Raw genomic sequence first — 18,679 nt, forward strand, 5'->3', positions numbered from 1 at the left:
TATGTTTGCGTGACTTGTGGGTGTTTTGTTTTCCAACTTTTACGACTTCATTGAAATATATGAGGGAATGCAATTTCGCATTTGTGACTGTGAATGTGCCGTTACAAACACAAGAGCACAAACTTTTTACTTTCAACTCCTAATATGAGCGCAAAAAAATACTTCTAGTGGTTTTAAAGCGAGCGCAAACTACTGCTCCACTCGTAATCTGGTCATTATTTGGATACATGCAATTGCCCACAACCAGCAGACTGTTGACAATGAGTGACAGAGGTCAGAGGACATTTTAGACATGTCCGCCTCACCAGGCAAGAACAGGATATGAATACCATATATTACAGTAACCCATATTTAAACACTTTTTGCATATTTTTCTGTATTGCTAGAGAGTTAGTACAAAACCCTTTGCCCAAACTGGTTGGGGCTGGAAAAGGTTTAGCTTTCGAAATATTTGTATATTTGCATTTGAAAAATGGGACTAAGTGTAAACAACATATCTTGTGTAATTTAGACTTTTTTTTTTTAATTTTCATTTTAAAGACACGATGAGTCCACGGATTTCATCCTTATTTGTGGGATTACGCCTCCTGGTCAGCAGGAGGAGGCAAAGAGCACCACAGCAGAGCTGTTATATAGCTCCTCCCTTCCCTCCCACTCCAGTCATTCTCTTTGCCTACGTTAGTGATAGGAAGAGGTAAAGTGAGGTGTTAGTATAGATTCTTCAATCAAGAGTTTATTATTTTTAAAGTAGTGCAAGATTGTGCTGCTTTGTTCTGGGGTGTAGCCGTATTCCATATCAGTCTCTTCAGGAGAACTCTTGGTGGCTTTAGAGCAATGGGAACTGGTGGGACATAATTCTCACTGCGCCTCCCATACATTTATGCTGCCCTTATCCTGATGGCCTAAGCAATTTCTAACTCAGGCTTTATCATTGTCCACAGGGCTATAGGAGTACACCTGTTGGGGCTGTCCTGTTGTCGGACAGCATTAAGTAAGTGCAGACTTTCTTTTTTTCTGGGGCACAGTAACAAAGGACTTATACATTTATACCTTTAATTTTCATAAGGCAAATGGAGCCTTGAACTTGGGACATTAGGCTCTCTATGTATGTTGGGGCCTTTTATTTACTGACAGCTTATGTACAGGCACTGTGGGCTGGGAGTAAAGCTAGTCTGTATCGGTTATTTTGTCAAAAATAAGCCGGTATGGGCTGTGTACACACTAACGCCCACGATGGGCGGGACTATCTTTTCTCGCGATTCAGACTCCCTTAGAGGACGCTGCGCAGTTTCTCATAGTGTTTTTTTGTTTTTTTTCCCGGAAGTGTTCCGGTTTGAGCTTGCATCTCTGCCGTTAAGCTCCCCATGAGGATTGCAGGCTATTTATTACTGGAAGACCGGTGACTCTACGCATTGCCCTGGAACCGTGTGGTTTTCAAACAAAGCAAGCGGTTGTTAGGGCTCTTAACCTTTATCTGGTCTTCACTGACGCATTGCTGGGAGAGCTTGCTGGGAGACCGGTTGGCAGGTAGGCGCCTCAGCAGCTCTGAGAGGTGTCTGATTGTGGGGATAAAGAAAAGTGTTAGTGTCTCATAAGGGCAACTCGTTTTTTGTTTGCTTAACACAGGAAAATAGTTGCATTTAGTATTTAAAGGCACAGTATCCTTTTTACATAGGTAGGATTTATAAGTACCCAGCCAGTAACAACTTTTTTTTTTTGTGTATTAAAAAATTGTATGATATTGTCTGTTCTCTAAAATGGATTCAGAAGCTGTGCATAATGTTACTTGCGCCATGTGTTTGGATGCCAATGTGGAACCACCTGTTCCTTTTTGTTCCTCATGTGTTGAGAGGGCTTTAAGTTATAGAGAAAAAAATTTCATACTCAAAATTTTTCAAAGGCGGATGCTTCTCAGGAGTTTAATGATGAGATGCAGAGTATGCCGCAGCTTTCTCCCCAAGCGTCCCAACCCTTAACGCCCACTCAACCAGTGCCCTGTACTTCTTCTCTAACTTCTACTGCAGTTACGTTAAAAGATATAGCTGCTGTTATGTCTTCTACATTTTCTGATGCGTTATCTGCATTTCCTATTCTTCAAGGCAAATGTAAAAGGAAGGACAACTATGTGGTCAATGAAGCTTCTGATGCTATGGTGGCAATCTCCTATGTACCCTCTCAGAGATCTGAGATGGAGTCTATGGAGGTTCTATCAGAAGGTGAAATTTCAGACTCAGGGAGTTCCTTACCTTTGACTGATTCAGAAGTGGTCTTGTTCAGGTTTAAACTAGAACACCTCTGCCTGTTACTCAGGGAGGTTTTAGTGACTTTGGACGACTGTGACTCCACGGTAGTGGTCGTTCCTGAGAAATCGAGTAAGTTGGACAAATACTTCGAAGTTCCTTCTTACTCAGAGGTTTTTCCAGTTCCCAAGCGAACTTCGGAGATTATTTCTAAGGAATGGGAGAGACCAGGTATTCCCTTCTCTCCTTCTCCTATTTTCAAGAAGATGTTCCCTATAGCTGATGCTGTCAGGGACACTTGGCAGACGGTTCCTAAGGTGGAGGGGGCTATATCCACCTTGGCCAAACGAACTACTATTCCTATTGAGGATAGTTGTGCCTTCAAAGACCCTATGGACAAGAAGTTGGAGGGTCTACTTAAAAAGATCTATGTTCACCAGGGTTTGCTATTGCAACCGGCTGCGTGCATCGCTACGGTCACTAGTGCGGCAGCTTATTGGTTCGATGCTCTTGCGGAGTCTCTTAAGACTGAGACTTCTTTAGAAGAAATCCAGGATCGGATTAAAGCTCTGAAGTTAGCCAATTCTTTTATTACAGATGCTTCTCTGCAAATTACTAAATTGGCTGCTAAGAGTTCAGGTTTTTCTATCCTGGCCCACAGAGCCTTATGATTGAAGCCTTGGTCTGCGGATGTATCATCCAAGTCTAAACTCCTGGCAATTCCTTACAAGGGAAAGACCTTGTTTGGACCTGGCTTGAAGGAAATTATCTCTGACATCACGGGAGGCAAGGGTCATCTCCTTCCTCAGGATAAAAGATCCAAGCAGAAAGGACGTCAAAGTAATTTTCGTTCCTTTTGAAATTTCAAGGGAAACTCCTTCTCTTCTTCCTCTAAACAGGAAGTAAACTATTCACAATCTAAGTCTACTTGGAGACCCAACCAACCTTGGAACAAGGGTAAGCAATCCAAGAAACCTGCTGCTGCTTCCAAGTCAGCATGAAGGGTTTGCCCTTGATCCTGGACCGGATCTGGTAGGGAGCAGACTTTCCTTCTTCATTCAGGCTTGGGTGCGGGATGTTCAGGATCCCTGGGCTATAGAAATAGTGTCTCAGGGGTACAAACTAGAGTTCAGAAATTCTTCCCCCCAAGGAAGATTTCTTCTTTCAAGATTATCTGCAGACCAGATAAAAGGAGAGGCGTTCTTACATTGTGTAAGAGACATCTCTTCCATGGGAGTAGTTTGTCCCGTTCCGATAAAGGAACAGGGGCAGGGTTTTTATTCAAATCTGTTTGTAGTTCCCAAAAAGGAGGGAACCTTCAGACCTATTTTAGACCTCAAAAGTTTCTCAGAGTTCCATCATTCAAGATGGAAACTATTCTTACCATTCTTCCATTGATCTAGGAGGGTCAATTTATGACGACAGTGGATTTAAAGGATGCATATTTTCATGTTCCTATCCACAGAGATCATCACAAGTTCCTGAGGTTTGCCTTTCTGGACAAACACTTTCAGTTCGTGGCTCTAACTTTTCGGTCTGGCCACGGCACCCAGAATTTTCACAAAGGTTCTGGGGTCTCTGCTAGCGGTTCTAAGACCGGGGGGCAATGCGGTGGCGCCTTATCTGGACAATATTCTAATCTAGGCGTCATCTTGTCAGCAAACAAGGTCCCATACCGACATTGTGCTATCCTTTCTGAGAACTCACGGGTGGAAGGTAAATCTGGAAAAGAGTTCTTTAATCCCGAAGACAAGGGTGCCCTTCTTGGGAACTCTAATCAATTCTATATCCATGAGAATATTTCTGACAGAGGTCAGAAAATCAAAAATCTGGATACATGTCGAGCCCTTCAGTCCACTCCTCAGCCGTCAGTGGCTCAGTGCATGGAGGTAATCGGATTGATGGTGGCGGCAATGGACATCATACCATTCGCTCGGTTTCACCTCAGACCTCTGGAACAGGAGACGAGGGACTCTCTTCAATGGTGGTTGTCTCTGGATCATCTATCCCAGGGGACATGCTTTCGCAGGCCTTCATGGGTGATTGTGACAACGGACGCCAGCCATTCAGGATAGGGAGCAGTCTTGGGGCTCTTTAAAGGCTCAGGGAGTATGGACTCAAGCAGAGTCTCTCCTTCCTATCAACATCCTAGAGCTGAGGGCGATCTTCAATGCTCTTGGGGCCTGGCCTCAGTTGGCTTCGGCCCAATTCATCAGATTTCATTCGGACAACATAACGACAGTGGCTTACATCAATCATCAGGGAGGAACAAGGAGTTCCTTAGCGATGACCAAAGTAGCCAAGATAATCCAGTGGGCGGAGGCCCATCTGCTAGCGATCTACATCCCAGGGGTGGACAACTGGGAGGCAGATTTTCTGAGCAGGCAGAACTTTCATCCGGGAGAGTGGGAACTCCATCCGGAAATATTCTCCAACCTGATTCTAAAATGGTCTCTGAAGCTGACTGCTTGGAGATTGAACGCTTAATCCTATCCTAGCAGGGTTTTTCTGATTCGTTCATAGAGATACCTTAATTCAGGCGTGTAAGCCTGTAACTAGGAAGATTTACCATAAGATATGGCGTAAATATCTTTATTTGTGTGAATCCAAGGGTTACTCATGGAGTAGAGTTAGGATTCCCAGGATCTTGTCTTTTCTCCAAGAAGGATTGGAGAAGGGTTTATCAGCGAGTTCCCTAAAGGGTCAGATCTCTGCCTTATCTATTTTGTTACACAAGCGTCTGGCAGATGTCCCAGATGTTCAATCTTTTTGTCAGGCTTTGATTAGAATCAAGCCTGTGTTTAAACCAATTGCTCCTCCATGGAGTTTGAATTTAGTTCTTAAAGTTCTTCAAGGGATTCCGTTTGGCCCTATGCATTCCATAGATATTAAGTTGTTATCTTGGAAAGTTTTATTTCTTGTTGCCATTTCTTCAGCTGGAAGAGTGTCTGAGCTTTCGGCATTACAATGTAATTCTCCTTACCTTATTTTTCATTCGGATAAGGTGGTTTTACGTACTAAACTTGGTTTTCTTCCTAAGGTTGTTTAAGACAGGAACATTAATCAGGAGATTGTTGTTCCTTCCTTGTGTCCTAATCCTTCCTCTCAGAAGGTACATCTTTTGCACAATTTGGACATTGTCCGTGCTTTGAAGTTTTATTTGCAAGCGACTAAGGACTTTCGTCAATTGTCTTCTTTGTTTATCGTTTTCTCTGGGAAATGTAAGGGTCAGAAAGCTACGGCTACCTCTCTTTCTTTTTTGCTGAAGAGTATCATCCATTTTGCTTATGAGACTGCTGGAGAGCAGCCTCCTGAGAGAATTACGGCTCATTCCACTAGGGCGATTGCTTCCTCATGGGCTTTCAAAAATGAAGCTTCTGTAGAACAGATTTGCAAGGCTGCAACTTGGTCCTCTCTTCATACTTTTTCTAATTTTTGTAAACTTCAGACACCTCTGCACCTTGGCTTTTCCTTTCTATTCCTAACTTCGGTCAAATGACTGGAGTGGGAGGGAAGGGAGGAGCTATATAACAGCTCTGCTGTGGTACTCTTTGCCTCCTCCTGCTGCCCAGGAGGCGTAATCCCACAAATAAGGATGAAATCCGTTGACTCATCGTGTCTAAAAAGAAACAAATTTATCAGGTAAGCATACATTTTCATTTTATTTATAACCAATAAAAGGGTACAACAAAGCAAGTTATATCATCAGCCCACCTCGCAGGGTGAGTGGAAGGATAGAGATGACAATACATTGAATCAATATATCCTATGTTGGCATATTTGTATGTGTAATGTAGAACACAGTTAAAATTGGGAAATTTTCAATGGGTTCAAGAGTGTTATGAGAAATACATGTTTGTACCACAATATTGGAGGTTTTATATTAACTTTACCTAAAATACAAACACAAAAACAAACAAACATATAGTAATCAATCCTATCCATAAACTAGATATGTATATCCATAAACTAGATATGTATATGTGTATATTGTACTGCTATACATTGGTGTATGAGCACTTATGCTAAGCTAGTAAGAATCAGACTGGCACTTAATAGGGATGTACCCTGTTTAGTTGTATATCGTTTCATACAGACCACCGCAATGTCAGTGTAATAGCAATAGCAAGCAGCGTGACTCTAATCATGACAAACACCATTGCTGTAACAGTAAACCCTGTCTAAAAATTGATCTTATCAGTTCAGGTCCTTGGACATTCTAAATAAGTGTATGGTATCTATTCCCGGGTGGGGGAAGGTCTGTGTATAATTTATGGTTATCCCTTCTAATAGTTGTGACCCTGGGAATGTACAAGTAGGTTATTCTAGCGACTTATGAATATAGGAGCATAAACCTTTGCTGTCCGCCCATGCATTAGTTTATTGAGAATTGAATTTTATGGAGGGAGTTTGGGGGTTCCCGTATGGAGTATACCACATACTGAGAATTAGTGGGGTTAATGTGTAATATAAAATTTGCTGTAATTTTAGAGATACTATGAGAAGATAAAAACAAAGTAAAACAGCAGAAGAGGCCAACGAGGCCAAAACAGTAACAAAAAAAAACTAAAAAAAAAAAAAACTAACCAAAACATAAAACAAACAAACAAATCCCCTCTAATTGGAATAGTAATTTTACATAGAAGTAGAAACGAGATACCTTGAGTTTAAGAAGTTGCTATATACACAGTGATAGGCTGGTCTGGTAACAACTCCCGGCATGGTTAGCAAGGTATAGTAGGACATATAAGTAGATGGTCAGGCATTTCCAATTTATTGTTTCAGTCAGTGTATTCTCTGCTGGGTTTTGTAAGTTAGGTTTTGATGTAAAAACCAGTAGTTGTGTCAGTAGTAAAATTAAGGTTAAGCTTGATGCATGTATCTCAGACATTCATGAGCTGCATATATAAGTGATGTAAGCCTGTTATCGTGTGGCTATAGCAAGTGTTTAACACATGGGGGAAGTTAGAGAATGTGGGCACCAAGTGTAGTGTTGGTATGTTATGCCTTATAACGGGCAAAGATTCTTTTAGTATTTTTGTTTTGAGTAGCTATGATTTAAGTAAGATAATACCCAAGCCATGGGCCAGCGGATCACAGCAGAACAAACGTATGGATTATCTAACGTTGTAAAATAACCTCAAACCCAGATAGGGAAAAAAAATTCTTAGTTGATTGTAAAATCCACCACAACCCTATGTCTAACTAGATGTTTCAAAGGGACACTTGGCTACACATTAGCATACTGTAGGCTTATGTAGGGAGGGCTGCATGTAACTTGTTATACTGCACCAACACTATATGCAATGATCATTAGTGACCTGCAGACAGAGATAACTCTAAGGTGCCGTTTCAGAGGGGTAGTTCTCAGTGCGAATATAAAGGTACATAGTAAAGACTATTATAACATATGATTAAACCACAATATTCCCCCCACAACAATATGGGAAGGTGAACAAAATACTGAACTGTATCTTTTACACAATCCAAAGTCCCATAAGTAACGCTTTCAAGATAGAGTTTTCCCTAACATGGGACCCAAAGTTTGCAGAGTTTAGAGTCTACCTATGCAGTATAGGCAGTCTTGCGGGGTCCACAAGCCGTACTTCAACCGACACCATTTTTGGGAAGACTGAGCCAGATGCCAAACATGCCAACTGTGTACTGCTCATGTCGGTCCCCATACTTAGTGTTGAGTTGGTAATGCGAGTCGACGAGTTCCCTTGTTGTCACTGTTGAGTTAGAGGTATTGTAGGCTGGGTTCTCCTAAGTGCTTGTTCCGTAATCTGAGCCCGAACCTATGGTAGACGTTGGAGAGGATCCTAAGGGCAGCAGTAGGTCTTTCTTTAGATCCATAAATGAACCTGTGTCAGGAGCTGGCAGGTGCGGGCAGAGGGGGGTCGCTTCAACCACTGATATCACTGCAGCATCTCTCATCTGTGGAGGAGCTGGATCTTCAAAGCTGCTATTGGTCTTCCGCAAGTTGTGTGTGGCATTATTTATTGTATATTGTAGGGTAGAGCCATTTTGACTAATGGTGGATTTCTGTAGTCGGAGAGGTTGTTCCTTTAATTGTATCATTGCGCATAGATCCACACAGGAAGTAAGGAGTCAATCTAGTCTAGGCAAGAATATGGCCCGTAGTTCAGATGGAATGTAGGTGTCGGCACTCAGTCCATTAGTGCTGGATATAGAACAGGGTTCTTTGGTCTTGAATAGTTCCATTACTGAGTGACCAGGAATAGGAAAAAGTGGAGCTATATACAATGTGGCGGCAGAAATTGCCCCACGACGCCAAACAGCCTTTTCTACAGTCACTTCTCAGGGTCAAGGGTGCGATGTAGGGCCCTTGACGCAGTGAGTTTCAGCTGCAGCAAGTACCCGCTTATGTTAGGGTGCCTACTCAGCTAGAAAAATAGCGTGGGTTAGCAGATGGCAGCTAATAATTGCTTAGTTTCCAGAGTTGTTATGCAGAGCTCCTTCTCCTTGCTGCCATTCGGTTGCTCCACCCGCTGGAAGTCCAATTTAGACATTATTTACATGTCATTATAAAGCTTATACATGCAAACGTAATGTAATTTATATCATTTTTAATACTTGTGTATACATAGTACAGTACTGGAATCAGGTATTATAGACTATCATTTGCGTTTTTGGTTTGGTTTTTGACTTACTGGTAGAGGAAATGGTCATTTTAATCATTTTATTTTATTTTGTTAAAAATACTTATGAAAAAGTCTAGATTTTGGAATTCTGGATCTGGGGATATGTACCTGTACTTATTATCTATGGTTTGTTTCAGCCCTGTGTTCTGTTGCAGGTACCACCGAGGAAATTGAAGCTGTTTGCGAACATGCTGTGTAACTGTCGTAGGAAACATTTCGTATGACCCTACTGTAAGGCTGCACTAACAGGGTACAATACCCCTAGAATTATGGCCCTTTCCCAGTCTTCAAGGTTCTTCATCAGCCACAAGGTCACTTTCCAGCTATCTGTTATGCACCGTCGAAGCAGCTAAAGACCCACAAATATCTGTGCAAAGCTCTAGCATGTAAGTTACATTCGCCTCTCTATCCTTGTTTTCTTTAAAATTTAGAACTGGATACATTCTAAGACAGGGGTTTTAAACAGCAGTATCCCTACACTTTGGGACTATGGACACCAAATGACTGGGGTATAGGACTGGACTGGAATAATTTAAAATAAAAATTGTGAGATTAGATTTAACTGTAATCAATACCTCAATTCTCACTACAAATCTCACTAGCTTATGTATTTGTGATTTGCCGTTTTTTATATAAGTTAAATGAAATCCTTATGAATTTAATTTAGCTGTTCTGCTCCTCGCTAACAATATGTCCGCCCGTGTTTGTAAAAAGGTTAAGGACCTCTGCTGTAAGAGATCCTTTTTTAGTAAGGCAGTTTGGTGTATATTAAGTTAGTTAGAAATAAAAGCAAACTGTCATTTACTGAATCACTGGTCACTAGAGATCCTAATTCAACAAACTTTTCATTAAACAGATCTTTACAGTTTTCTTGGTTTTATCCTTGTGGAAAGTACTCATTTTTTGTGCTTTGATGAACGAGTTCAGGTAAACTGGCAGGTAGCAAATGTCCAGGACGGGCTTGATGGTATTTTATTATAGATGGACAGAGAGAGAGATATATATCATTTCACAGTGCTAGAAAAACATTTTAGATAATCTCACCTGATCAGAGAGCTTTAGCGAGTCAGGCCCCAGGAGAGAATAAACATGGCAGCCCCTGGCGATTTGAAGCGGGACAGTGATGTTTCCTCACTGTATGTCTGCTGGTCCCCTTGCTGATAGTCTGCCTGAGGTCCTGGGTTGCTCCTAACCTGTGCCATTTCTTTAACATTTTTTATAATAGCAGCACCATACACGGTGGTTGCGCATTAATGTGTAACCTTCCCAGCCTTACACAGTGCATATTTGTAATGCAAGTAAGAGGGTGTAAATAGGCACATTACATTGACCGATGCCATCACACTATTTATTATATACAATCCTCCTACAAACCTATATCCATATATATATTTATATTAGTACCCCTTTCTGCTGAATAAAAATGTTATTTATTTATATTTTAGATGAATATAAAACAAATAGAAAGTACTTATTTTTGTTTGATTCTTTCTTCTTTAACGCCAGAATATGTTTTCTATGAAAAATTTAAATGCAACAAAATTCCTAACTTAAACTGCCCCCATGCCCCCTTGGGAGCTTTGGATGACAGTAATAGCATCAGTGACGACATCACGCATGCCATCACCAGTGAAATTGTGTGTAGACACAGTTTATATATATATATATATATATATATATATATATATATATATATAAACACTCAGAGATAACTTTTGGTATAGGTGATGCAGTGTAGGGTTGACTGAGTGAGCAGAAGTTGTATGTGAGATTGGAATGAGAGGAGGAGGTTGTGTACAAGGGTGAGGGGAACTCAGAGGGTGAGCAAGGGCTGGCATGTGAGGGACAGTGAGCTAAGAGGATAAGCAGGGTTCTGGGTAATAAAGAAGAAGGGATAAGGAAGATGCTGTGTATAACAGACGGTGGGTGGGGTGGGTGCTGTGTGTAAGAGAGGAATAAGAGGGTGTGAAGCAGACTGTGAAGAGACCAGGTGAAGAGGAAGATATGAGAGGGTGAGCTAGGAATAGAGGTTGAGGAGGCGGCTGTGTTTTAGGAGTGATGTCTAACACAGAGGCTAGTGTGAGGGAGAGGTTGCTGAGAATATGAGTTAGAGGGAGTTAGGGGTAAAGATACCTGTATGGAGGTGAGAGTGAGGAGGTGATTGTGTGTGAGGTGGTTGCATGTGAGAGAGAGGGGAAAATAAAAGGTGACCAGGGACTTGTATAAGGGAGAGTGGACTAAAATGTGCAGATTATACTATAAATTTCTCTCTGACTATAGAGTGATGTCACTAATGATTCTATTGATGTCATCAACAATATCAGGTGTGATGTCGTCAGTGATATAATTGATGATGTCATGCAAAGGTCCAATAGGGGAGTGAGGACAGTTACATATTTCCTTGCTTTTAAATATTTGATAGAAAACTCTGACTTTAAATTAACTTTTTTTTTTTGTTGTTGAAGGACAACAGAGTTAAACACTGCTCTTTATGCGGCTTGCAGAAGAGCTTAATCATTGGTCTATCTGTGGCTGTGTATCTACATGAAATGATTTACTGTCTAGGTGTAAGAAATCTATGTGAGGCCCATATGATATAAAATGAGTGTGGGGAAAAGGAAAAACTCTATTGAGTTATTAAAAGTTTCAGAAATGCTAAAAAAAAAATATATTTAACACATGGTTTCAGCAAATGTTCTAATATTAAGATTTTTTTTAATTATTATTTTAGGACGGTATTCAGTAAAAGTAAAAGATGTCAGTAGTTTAGAGTAAGCATCAACTTCTATTTTCACAGGTTCAGAATATTTCTTACCATTTCATTATGTATAAAATGCCTACACCTTAATATGATGCCAAAATATGTAGAATGCAACATTTTGTTTAGATTTTTTGTGTATATAGTTTTTTTTTGGGGGGGGGGGGGTGTTGTACCTTTTTAAGATATTTTTTATTAATAACTGTAACTTTTTAAAATTATAACTGAAGCAAAAGTATATTTATATGAGTATATGCTGCTATTTTTACTGTTCTATTTGTGACTAAACTTGTAACCTTTTTTTTATTAATCCAGGGAGCCTTCGCATGATGGGACTTGATGCTTCGGAGATGCAGAGTAACATGAAACATCTTATCTGCAACCTTATACAAAGACTGTAGACCTTCTTCGCCATCCTTTGGGTTAGCAACCTTGGCACCTCAGATGTTTTGGGACTACATTTCCCATGATGCTCAGACACACTTTAGGCTGGCTAAGTATTATGGGAAATGTAGTTCTGAAACATCGGGGGTGCCAAGGTTGCTGACCCTAAACCAAAAATCCTTAAACTTGGCCCTCCAGAGGTTTTGGAACTACATTTCCCATGATGCTCAGCCAGCTGATAAGCTGGCTGAGCATTATGGGAAATGTAGTTCCAAAACCTCTAGAAGGCCAAGTTTGAGGATGTCTGCCCTAAACCATCCATCCATCTGCATTGTTACTTTGAAAGACATAAAACAACACTAGCCAAACTTACTTTGATAACTTATGGCTGATTCTTTACAATAAGTATAACAGGACTGGTCTATACTAAATGATTCCATAGTATTGTTGAATTATAAAGCAAAAATGTTTATGAGCTGCTTATTTTTGCAAATCTGTTTGATAAGATAAATTACCAAACTGGCAGTCCTGCTCTGTTACCCGAGTCATGTAATATTGTATACTTTTTTTTTTTGTAATTTGCACTTGTTTCATATTTTAGCACATTTTTTGAATGTGTGAAGTTGCCTTAATCTTTTATTTAATTCATCTTCTGTATTTGTGAATTGATGAATTGAGTAAAAATCTACCAAGCTCAGGCCTATACATTTTATCTCGCTCCAATTTAAGATTATTGAGAACTAGCTGGAGATATCCGCCATCCTGAAATTAACTATGTAAATAAACCGCTCATCACAATCAGGTGGAAATAACTGACCGCTATCAGATCTGAAATTAACAGCTGGCATCGCTTGGTGCATATTGTTCTGGGATTTAGACCCAGGTCTATGTGGGTTCTATGAAACCCTTTACAAGCTACCCTTTCTTCCTGTGCCTGAATTGTTATTTGTGCCATTGTTTCTGCCTTGTACAAAATGGTGTAAAATATGGTTTGTATATTTGTAAAAGTATTATATTTATATAAAAACATAGTTCTTTGAAGAACAAATAAAGAAGGTTTTCCTATGGATTTGTGCTTTCTGGTTGTTGGTTTTTTTTTTAAGTGAAAATGAAAGATTTCATTTTATTATATTGAATTTCTAATTTAAGTGATTGGTTTAAGTGAGGATTTAGGTTTAGTATTTTTGTAATCAACTTAGATTTGTGTCATTACATTTTCTGTTAAAAAAGAAAAAAAGTAGAATGCTACCACATTGTGCTTTCATTTTGTCAATTTTTTTAGCACAAGCGAAATCAGGAATACAATGATTAAAAAATCCAGAGTAGCTAGGGGTCACTTGTAAAGATTTAAAAAAAAAAAAAATTAAGTTTAGCAAACGTTAGGATGGTTTCAGTGATTGCTTTAACTCTACACAGAGCACGTGTGTGTGTGTGTGTGTGTATGTACACTGTGTGTGTGTATGTATGTATGTGTGTATATATATATATATATATATATATATATATATATACTGTGTGTGTATGTGTATATATATATATATACATATATATATATATACTGTGTGTGTGTGTGTGTGTATATATATATATATATATATATATATATATATATATATATATATATACATGCAAAAAAAGTTATTTTCCAGCCTCCAGTAAAATTTAAAAGACCTTTATTGTTTCCTTGCAGGGTCCATCATACAAACAACGTTTCAAACCACAACTTGGTTCTTAATCATGTCATGATTTAGAACCAAGTTGTGGTTTGAAACGTTGTTTGTATGATGGACCCTGCAAGGAAACAATAAAGGTCTTTTAAATTTTACTGGAGGCTGGAAAATAACTTTTTTTGGATTTGATATTGGGGTTTGGCTAACCCTTTCCTGTGCCCCAGACAGAAAAAAGGTGCTGTCTTTCACTACTACATTAAATACTATATATATACATGCGCCATCTGTCAAACACCACACTTGCTCAGATTGCTATTGGTAGCATGTATTCATCAGCAATGATCCATGCTAAGTCATAGCAGGTGCAGTATATGCTCTTTGGTGTAGTGTTTGAATGCAGGTGCATAGAGTATATGTACATAATATGTCAAGTGATGCAGCAACAATAGGTTCTTTTAGGCTCAAGCAGTCTGGGTACACAAGCTATGTCCTGTATATGGCAAACAAGATATCTGGAATAAGAGGTGCTGCAAGGCTAGAGCAAACTGCTGCAGATTGCCAAGAGCACATTGCAGCAAAAAAACAGAATGATTCAGAGGTATACATAACTCTGCCATCACAGCAGAAATAGATCCAGATAATTCCTTAAAGAGCCCATTCACAACCTTGCTCATGTCAAGATCACAGGGTCTGTGAGGCAGGAAAGTGACACAACATCAGGGGCGCTGCTAGTAAGTGCAATGAAGTAAGCTACAGTGTCAGAACCCTCCCACGTGCATTACTCTAAACCTGGTCTCTTTAACATAATAGTCATGTTTCCACTGACCACATAATAATCACAATGGGGATTTTTCATGGAGTCACATGTTCTGAATTGCTCTGAGACTGAGCCAAGGCTGATATTCTCCATTGAAAACATTTTAGGTCTAAGCCAGGGGGTTCCCATGTCCTATACTAATAGCTACAGTTTTTTTTGTTATCATGTACTCAGATTATAATATGGTGGGAGAAGCAATCAGCATTTTTAAGCTATCAGTTGTTTGCAGAAAAGTAAGGCGTAAGATTAGTATGAATCATCACAATATGAAGCGATGGAAGAAAATTACATTTTCAAATCATGAGAATAATTTTCAGGACCAGCAAAACACGAGAGGGAAAACTCAACTAGGAACAGATAGTGCAGTTGCTTGTTCTTTCATGGAGTCCAACAGGAATACAGGTTCTTGTAGGCCATTTCTACCTTAAACAGTGGGAATCTCAAATGTTATCATTTTTATCCAATAAGAAAGGAAAGTCCATCCCTGAAATAACAGACAAGTCTAAACAAGAGATTCAGTCAATACTCAAAATAGGGATGGATTACAATTACGTTGCAATTTTTAGCATGTTAACAAAAGGTAAGATACTGGCACTGCGAAAAGTAAATAATAAGGAAAAGAACCCTCCAGTAATACCAAAGGGTATGGTGCTACCCCTTTAAATCATTAACATAACAAGGCAGAAGAGGAAAGTAAGGGGCTAAATAGCACTCACTCCTTAACACGGGTTAATAAAAGTTTAAACACTAACACTTAGATTACAAGTTGTGCGTTTGTGTTTTAACGCTGAGGCTAAAAAGCTTGCGTTACACCCTATACCGGCACAATCCGTTTTGCAATCTGAGAGGGTGGGTTTTTATTCTTAGATTAGGGGTTGGGCATTTCATAAAAGCGCTGAATGCCCTTTTAAGGTCAGGAAAAAGAGCTGAAAGCCCTTTTCCATCTTAATGGGAGGAGAGTCCACTGCTTCATTCATTACTTGTGGGAAATAAGAACCTGGCCACCAGGAGGAGGCAAAGCCACCCCAGCCAAAGGCTTAAATTCCTCCCCCACTCCCCTCATCCCCCAGTCATTCTTTGCCTTTCGTCACAGGAGGTTGGCAGAGAAGTGTCGGAAAGATTCAGAGTAGTCTTTTATGGAGGGTAGTACTCTTCGAAATGGGACTGGAGTTTTATGTAATCCTGTCAGCCTCTCAGTAAGAGCATGGATGAAAGTTAGAGTCAGGAGATGCGGGGAGTGTCGTCTCTGCGAAACCATATCGACTCATGTTAACAGCTCCTTGGCAATCGGCGTTGACGAGTTTCGCTGCCTGCCTTTATTCACTCAAGTCAATGTCAGGAGCAATGCTACTAAACTGTCACACTTGAAGGGCTGTGTTCCTGTTTCACTGCATAGATTCTGGTAAGATCGTTTCATTTATACACATATGATAATGCAAGAAGACAGGGTCACTCATTTTATCTGTATAGAATCAAGGGTTAATATCCCTGGAAAGAGGATTTTTGAACAGTGGGGGATTTATGCATAATATCTTTATTTCTTCTATAAGGTACGACGAGTCTGCGGTTTCATACTTGTGGGATATTATCCTCCTGCTAACAGGAAGTGGCAAAGAGCACCACAGCAGAGCTGTCTATATACCTCCTCCCTTAGCTCCACCCCCCAGTCATTCTCTTTGCCTACTTTAAGTACTAGGAAGGGTAAAGTGAAAGAGGTGATAAAATATTAGTTTTTTATTTCTTCAAGCAAGAGTTTTTTGTTTTAAATGGTACCGGTGTGTACTATTTAATCTCAGGCAGCAGATGGATGAAGACTTCTGCCTGGAGGCTGATGATCTTAGCATTTGTCACTAAGATCCAGAGCAGTTCCCACAGAATGGCTGAGGAGTACAAGAAACTTCAGTGTGAGGAACGTTTTCATGCTTTAAGCAGTGAGGTATGTTCAGTCATTTTTTTCTGGAGAGACTGTGGTATTTCAGAATTGGCTGACAGTATCCCCATGAGGGAGAGGGTAAGCAGTAATCCTAAAAGATATAGAGAGGTATTACTAAGCTTGCATAAGGGGCTAATAAAAAATGTTTGACACTGAATTTGAATGTTTGTGGGCAAACGTTTTTTGAACTGGGAGTGCTGATAACGTTTTTGCAAAAAACGTTTTATAGACTTTATTGAGGGTGCACTTGGCTTCTTTTCTCCAACATTGGTGTGTCCGGTCCACGGCGTCATCCTTACTTGTGGGAATATCTCTTCCCCAACAGGAAATGGCAAAGAGTCCCAGCAAAGCTGGCCATATAGTCCCTCCTAGGCTCCGCCCACCCCAGTCATTCTCTTTGCCGTTGCACAGGCAACATCTCCACGGAGATGGTTAAGAGTTTTTTGGTGTTTAAATGTAGTTTTTTATTCTTCTATCAAGTGTTTGTTATTTTAAAATAGTGCTGGTATGTACTATTTACTCTGAAACAGAAAAAGATGAAGATTTCTGTTTGTGAGAGGAAGATGATTTTAGCAGACAGTAACTAAAATCGATTGCTGTTTCCACATAGGACTGTTGAGATGAAGTAACTTCAGTTGGGGGAAACAGTTAGCAGACTTTTCTGCTTAAGGTATGACTAGCCATATTTCTAACAAGACCATGTAATGCTGGAAGGCTGTCATTTCCCCTCATGGGGACCGGTAAGCCATTTTCTTAGTCAAACAAACAGAATAAAGGGCTTAATATGGGCTATAAAACTGGTAGACACTTTTATGGGCTAAATCGATTGCTTTATTTGGACATTTTATACATGTTTATGCTGATAATTCACATTTATAAACTTGGGGAACGTTTTTTTAACGGCAGGCACTATGTTAGACACCTTTTCCAGTCAGGGAGGGCCTTCCCAGTTGTAGGCTGAGCCTCATTTTTGCGCCATTACTGCGCAGTTGTTTTTGAGAGCAAGACATGCAGATGCATGTGTGAGGATCTGAAAATAGCTGGAAAAGTTTCTAGAAGGCGTCATTTGGTATCGTATTCCCCTCTGGGCTTGGTTAGGTCGCAGTTAAGGCTATAGCTGGGACTGTATAGGGGTTAAATTTGTAAACGGCTCCGGTTCCGCTATTTTAAGGGTTAAAGCTCTGAAAATTGGTGTGCAATACTCTTAATGCTTTAAGACACTGTGGTGAAATTTTGGTAATTTTTGAACAATTCCTTCATACTTTTTCACATATTCAGTAATAAAGTGTTTCTGTTTAAAATTTAAAGAGACAGTAACGGTTTTGTTTTAAAACGGTTTTTGTGCTTTATTGACAAGTTTATGCCTGTTTAACATGTCTGTGCCTTCGGATAAGCTATGTTCTATATGTATGAAAGCAAAGGTTTCTCCCCATTTAAATTTGTGTGATAATTGTGCCATAGCGTCCAAACAAAGTAAGGACAGTACTGCCACAGATAATGAAGTTGCCCAAGATGATTCCTCAGATGAGGGGAGTAGACATGATACTACATCATCCTACTGTGTCTACACCAGTTTTGCCCACGCAGGAGGCCCCTAGTACATCTAGCGCGCCAATGCTTATTACCATGCAACAATTGACGGCTGTAATGGATAACTCCATAGCAAATATTTTATCCAAAATGCCTACATATCAGAGAAAGCGCGATTGCTCTGTTTTAAACACTGAGGAGCAGGAGGGCGCTGATGATAATTGTTCTGTCATACCCTCACACCAATCTGAAGTGGCCATGAGGGAGGTTTTGTCAGATGGGGAAATTTCAGATTCAGGAAAAATTTCTCAACAAGCTGAACCTGATGTTGTGACATTTAAATTTAAATTAGAACATCTCCGCGCACTGCTTAAGGAGGTGTTATCTACTCTGGATGATTGTGACAACTTGGTCATTCCAGAGAAATTATGCAAGATGGACAAGTTCCTAGAGGTTCCGGTGCACCCCGACGCTTTTCCTATACCCAAGCGGGTGGCGGACATAGTAAATAAGGAGTGGGAAAAGCCCGGCATACCTTTTGTTCCCCCCCCCCCTATATTTAAGAAATTATTTCCTATGGTCGACCCCAGAAAGGACTTATGGCAGACAGTCCCTAAGGTCGAGGGGGCAGTTTCTACTCTAAACAAGCGCACTACTATTCCTATCGAGGATAGTTGTGCTT

The 18,679-nt window shown here is 40.1% G+C and overlaps 1 protein-coding gene across 3 annotated transcripts in view; it reads left to right on the plus strand.

Annotated features, from left to right (window-relative positions):
• Window positions 1-13,116, plus strand: part of RNF43 (ring finger protein 43) — a 137,913-nt gene extending 124,797 nt beyond the window's left edge. For 2 of the 3 annotated variants that reach the window (XM_053706350.1, XM_053706352.1), the window contains 2 exons: window positions 9,043-9,291; window positions 11,979-13,116. In XM_053706350.1, the coding sequence (XP_053562325.1) occupies window positions 9,043-9,104 (62 nt within the window). In that variant the 3' untranslated portion in view covers window positions 9,105-9,291; window positions 11,979-13,116. The remainder of the gene's footprint in view (window positions 1-9,042; window positions 9,292-11,978) is intronic. The other variant, XM_053706351.1, reaches the window with a different exon arrangement.
• Window positions 13,117-18,679: the final 5,563 nt, after the last annotated feature.

This window comes from Bombina bombina, chromosome 3 (genome assembly GCF_027579735.1).
Source record: "Bombina bombina isolate aBomBom1 chromosome 3, aBomBom1.pri, whole genome shotgun sequence".
NCBI lineage: Eukaryota > Metazoa > Chordata > Amphibia > Anura > Bombinatoridae > Bombina > Bombina bombina.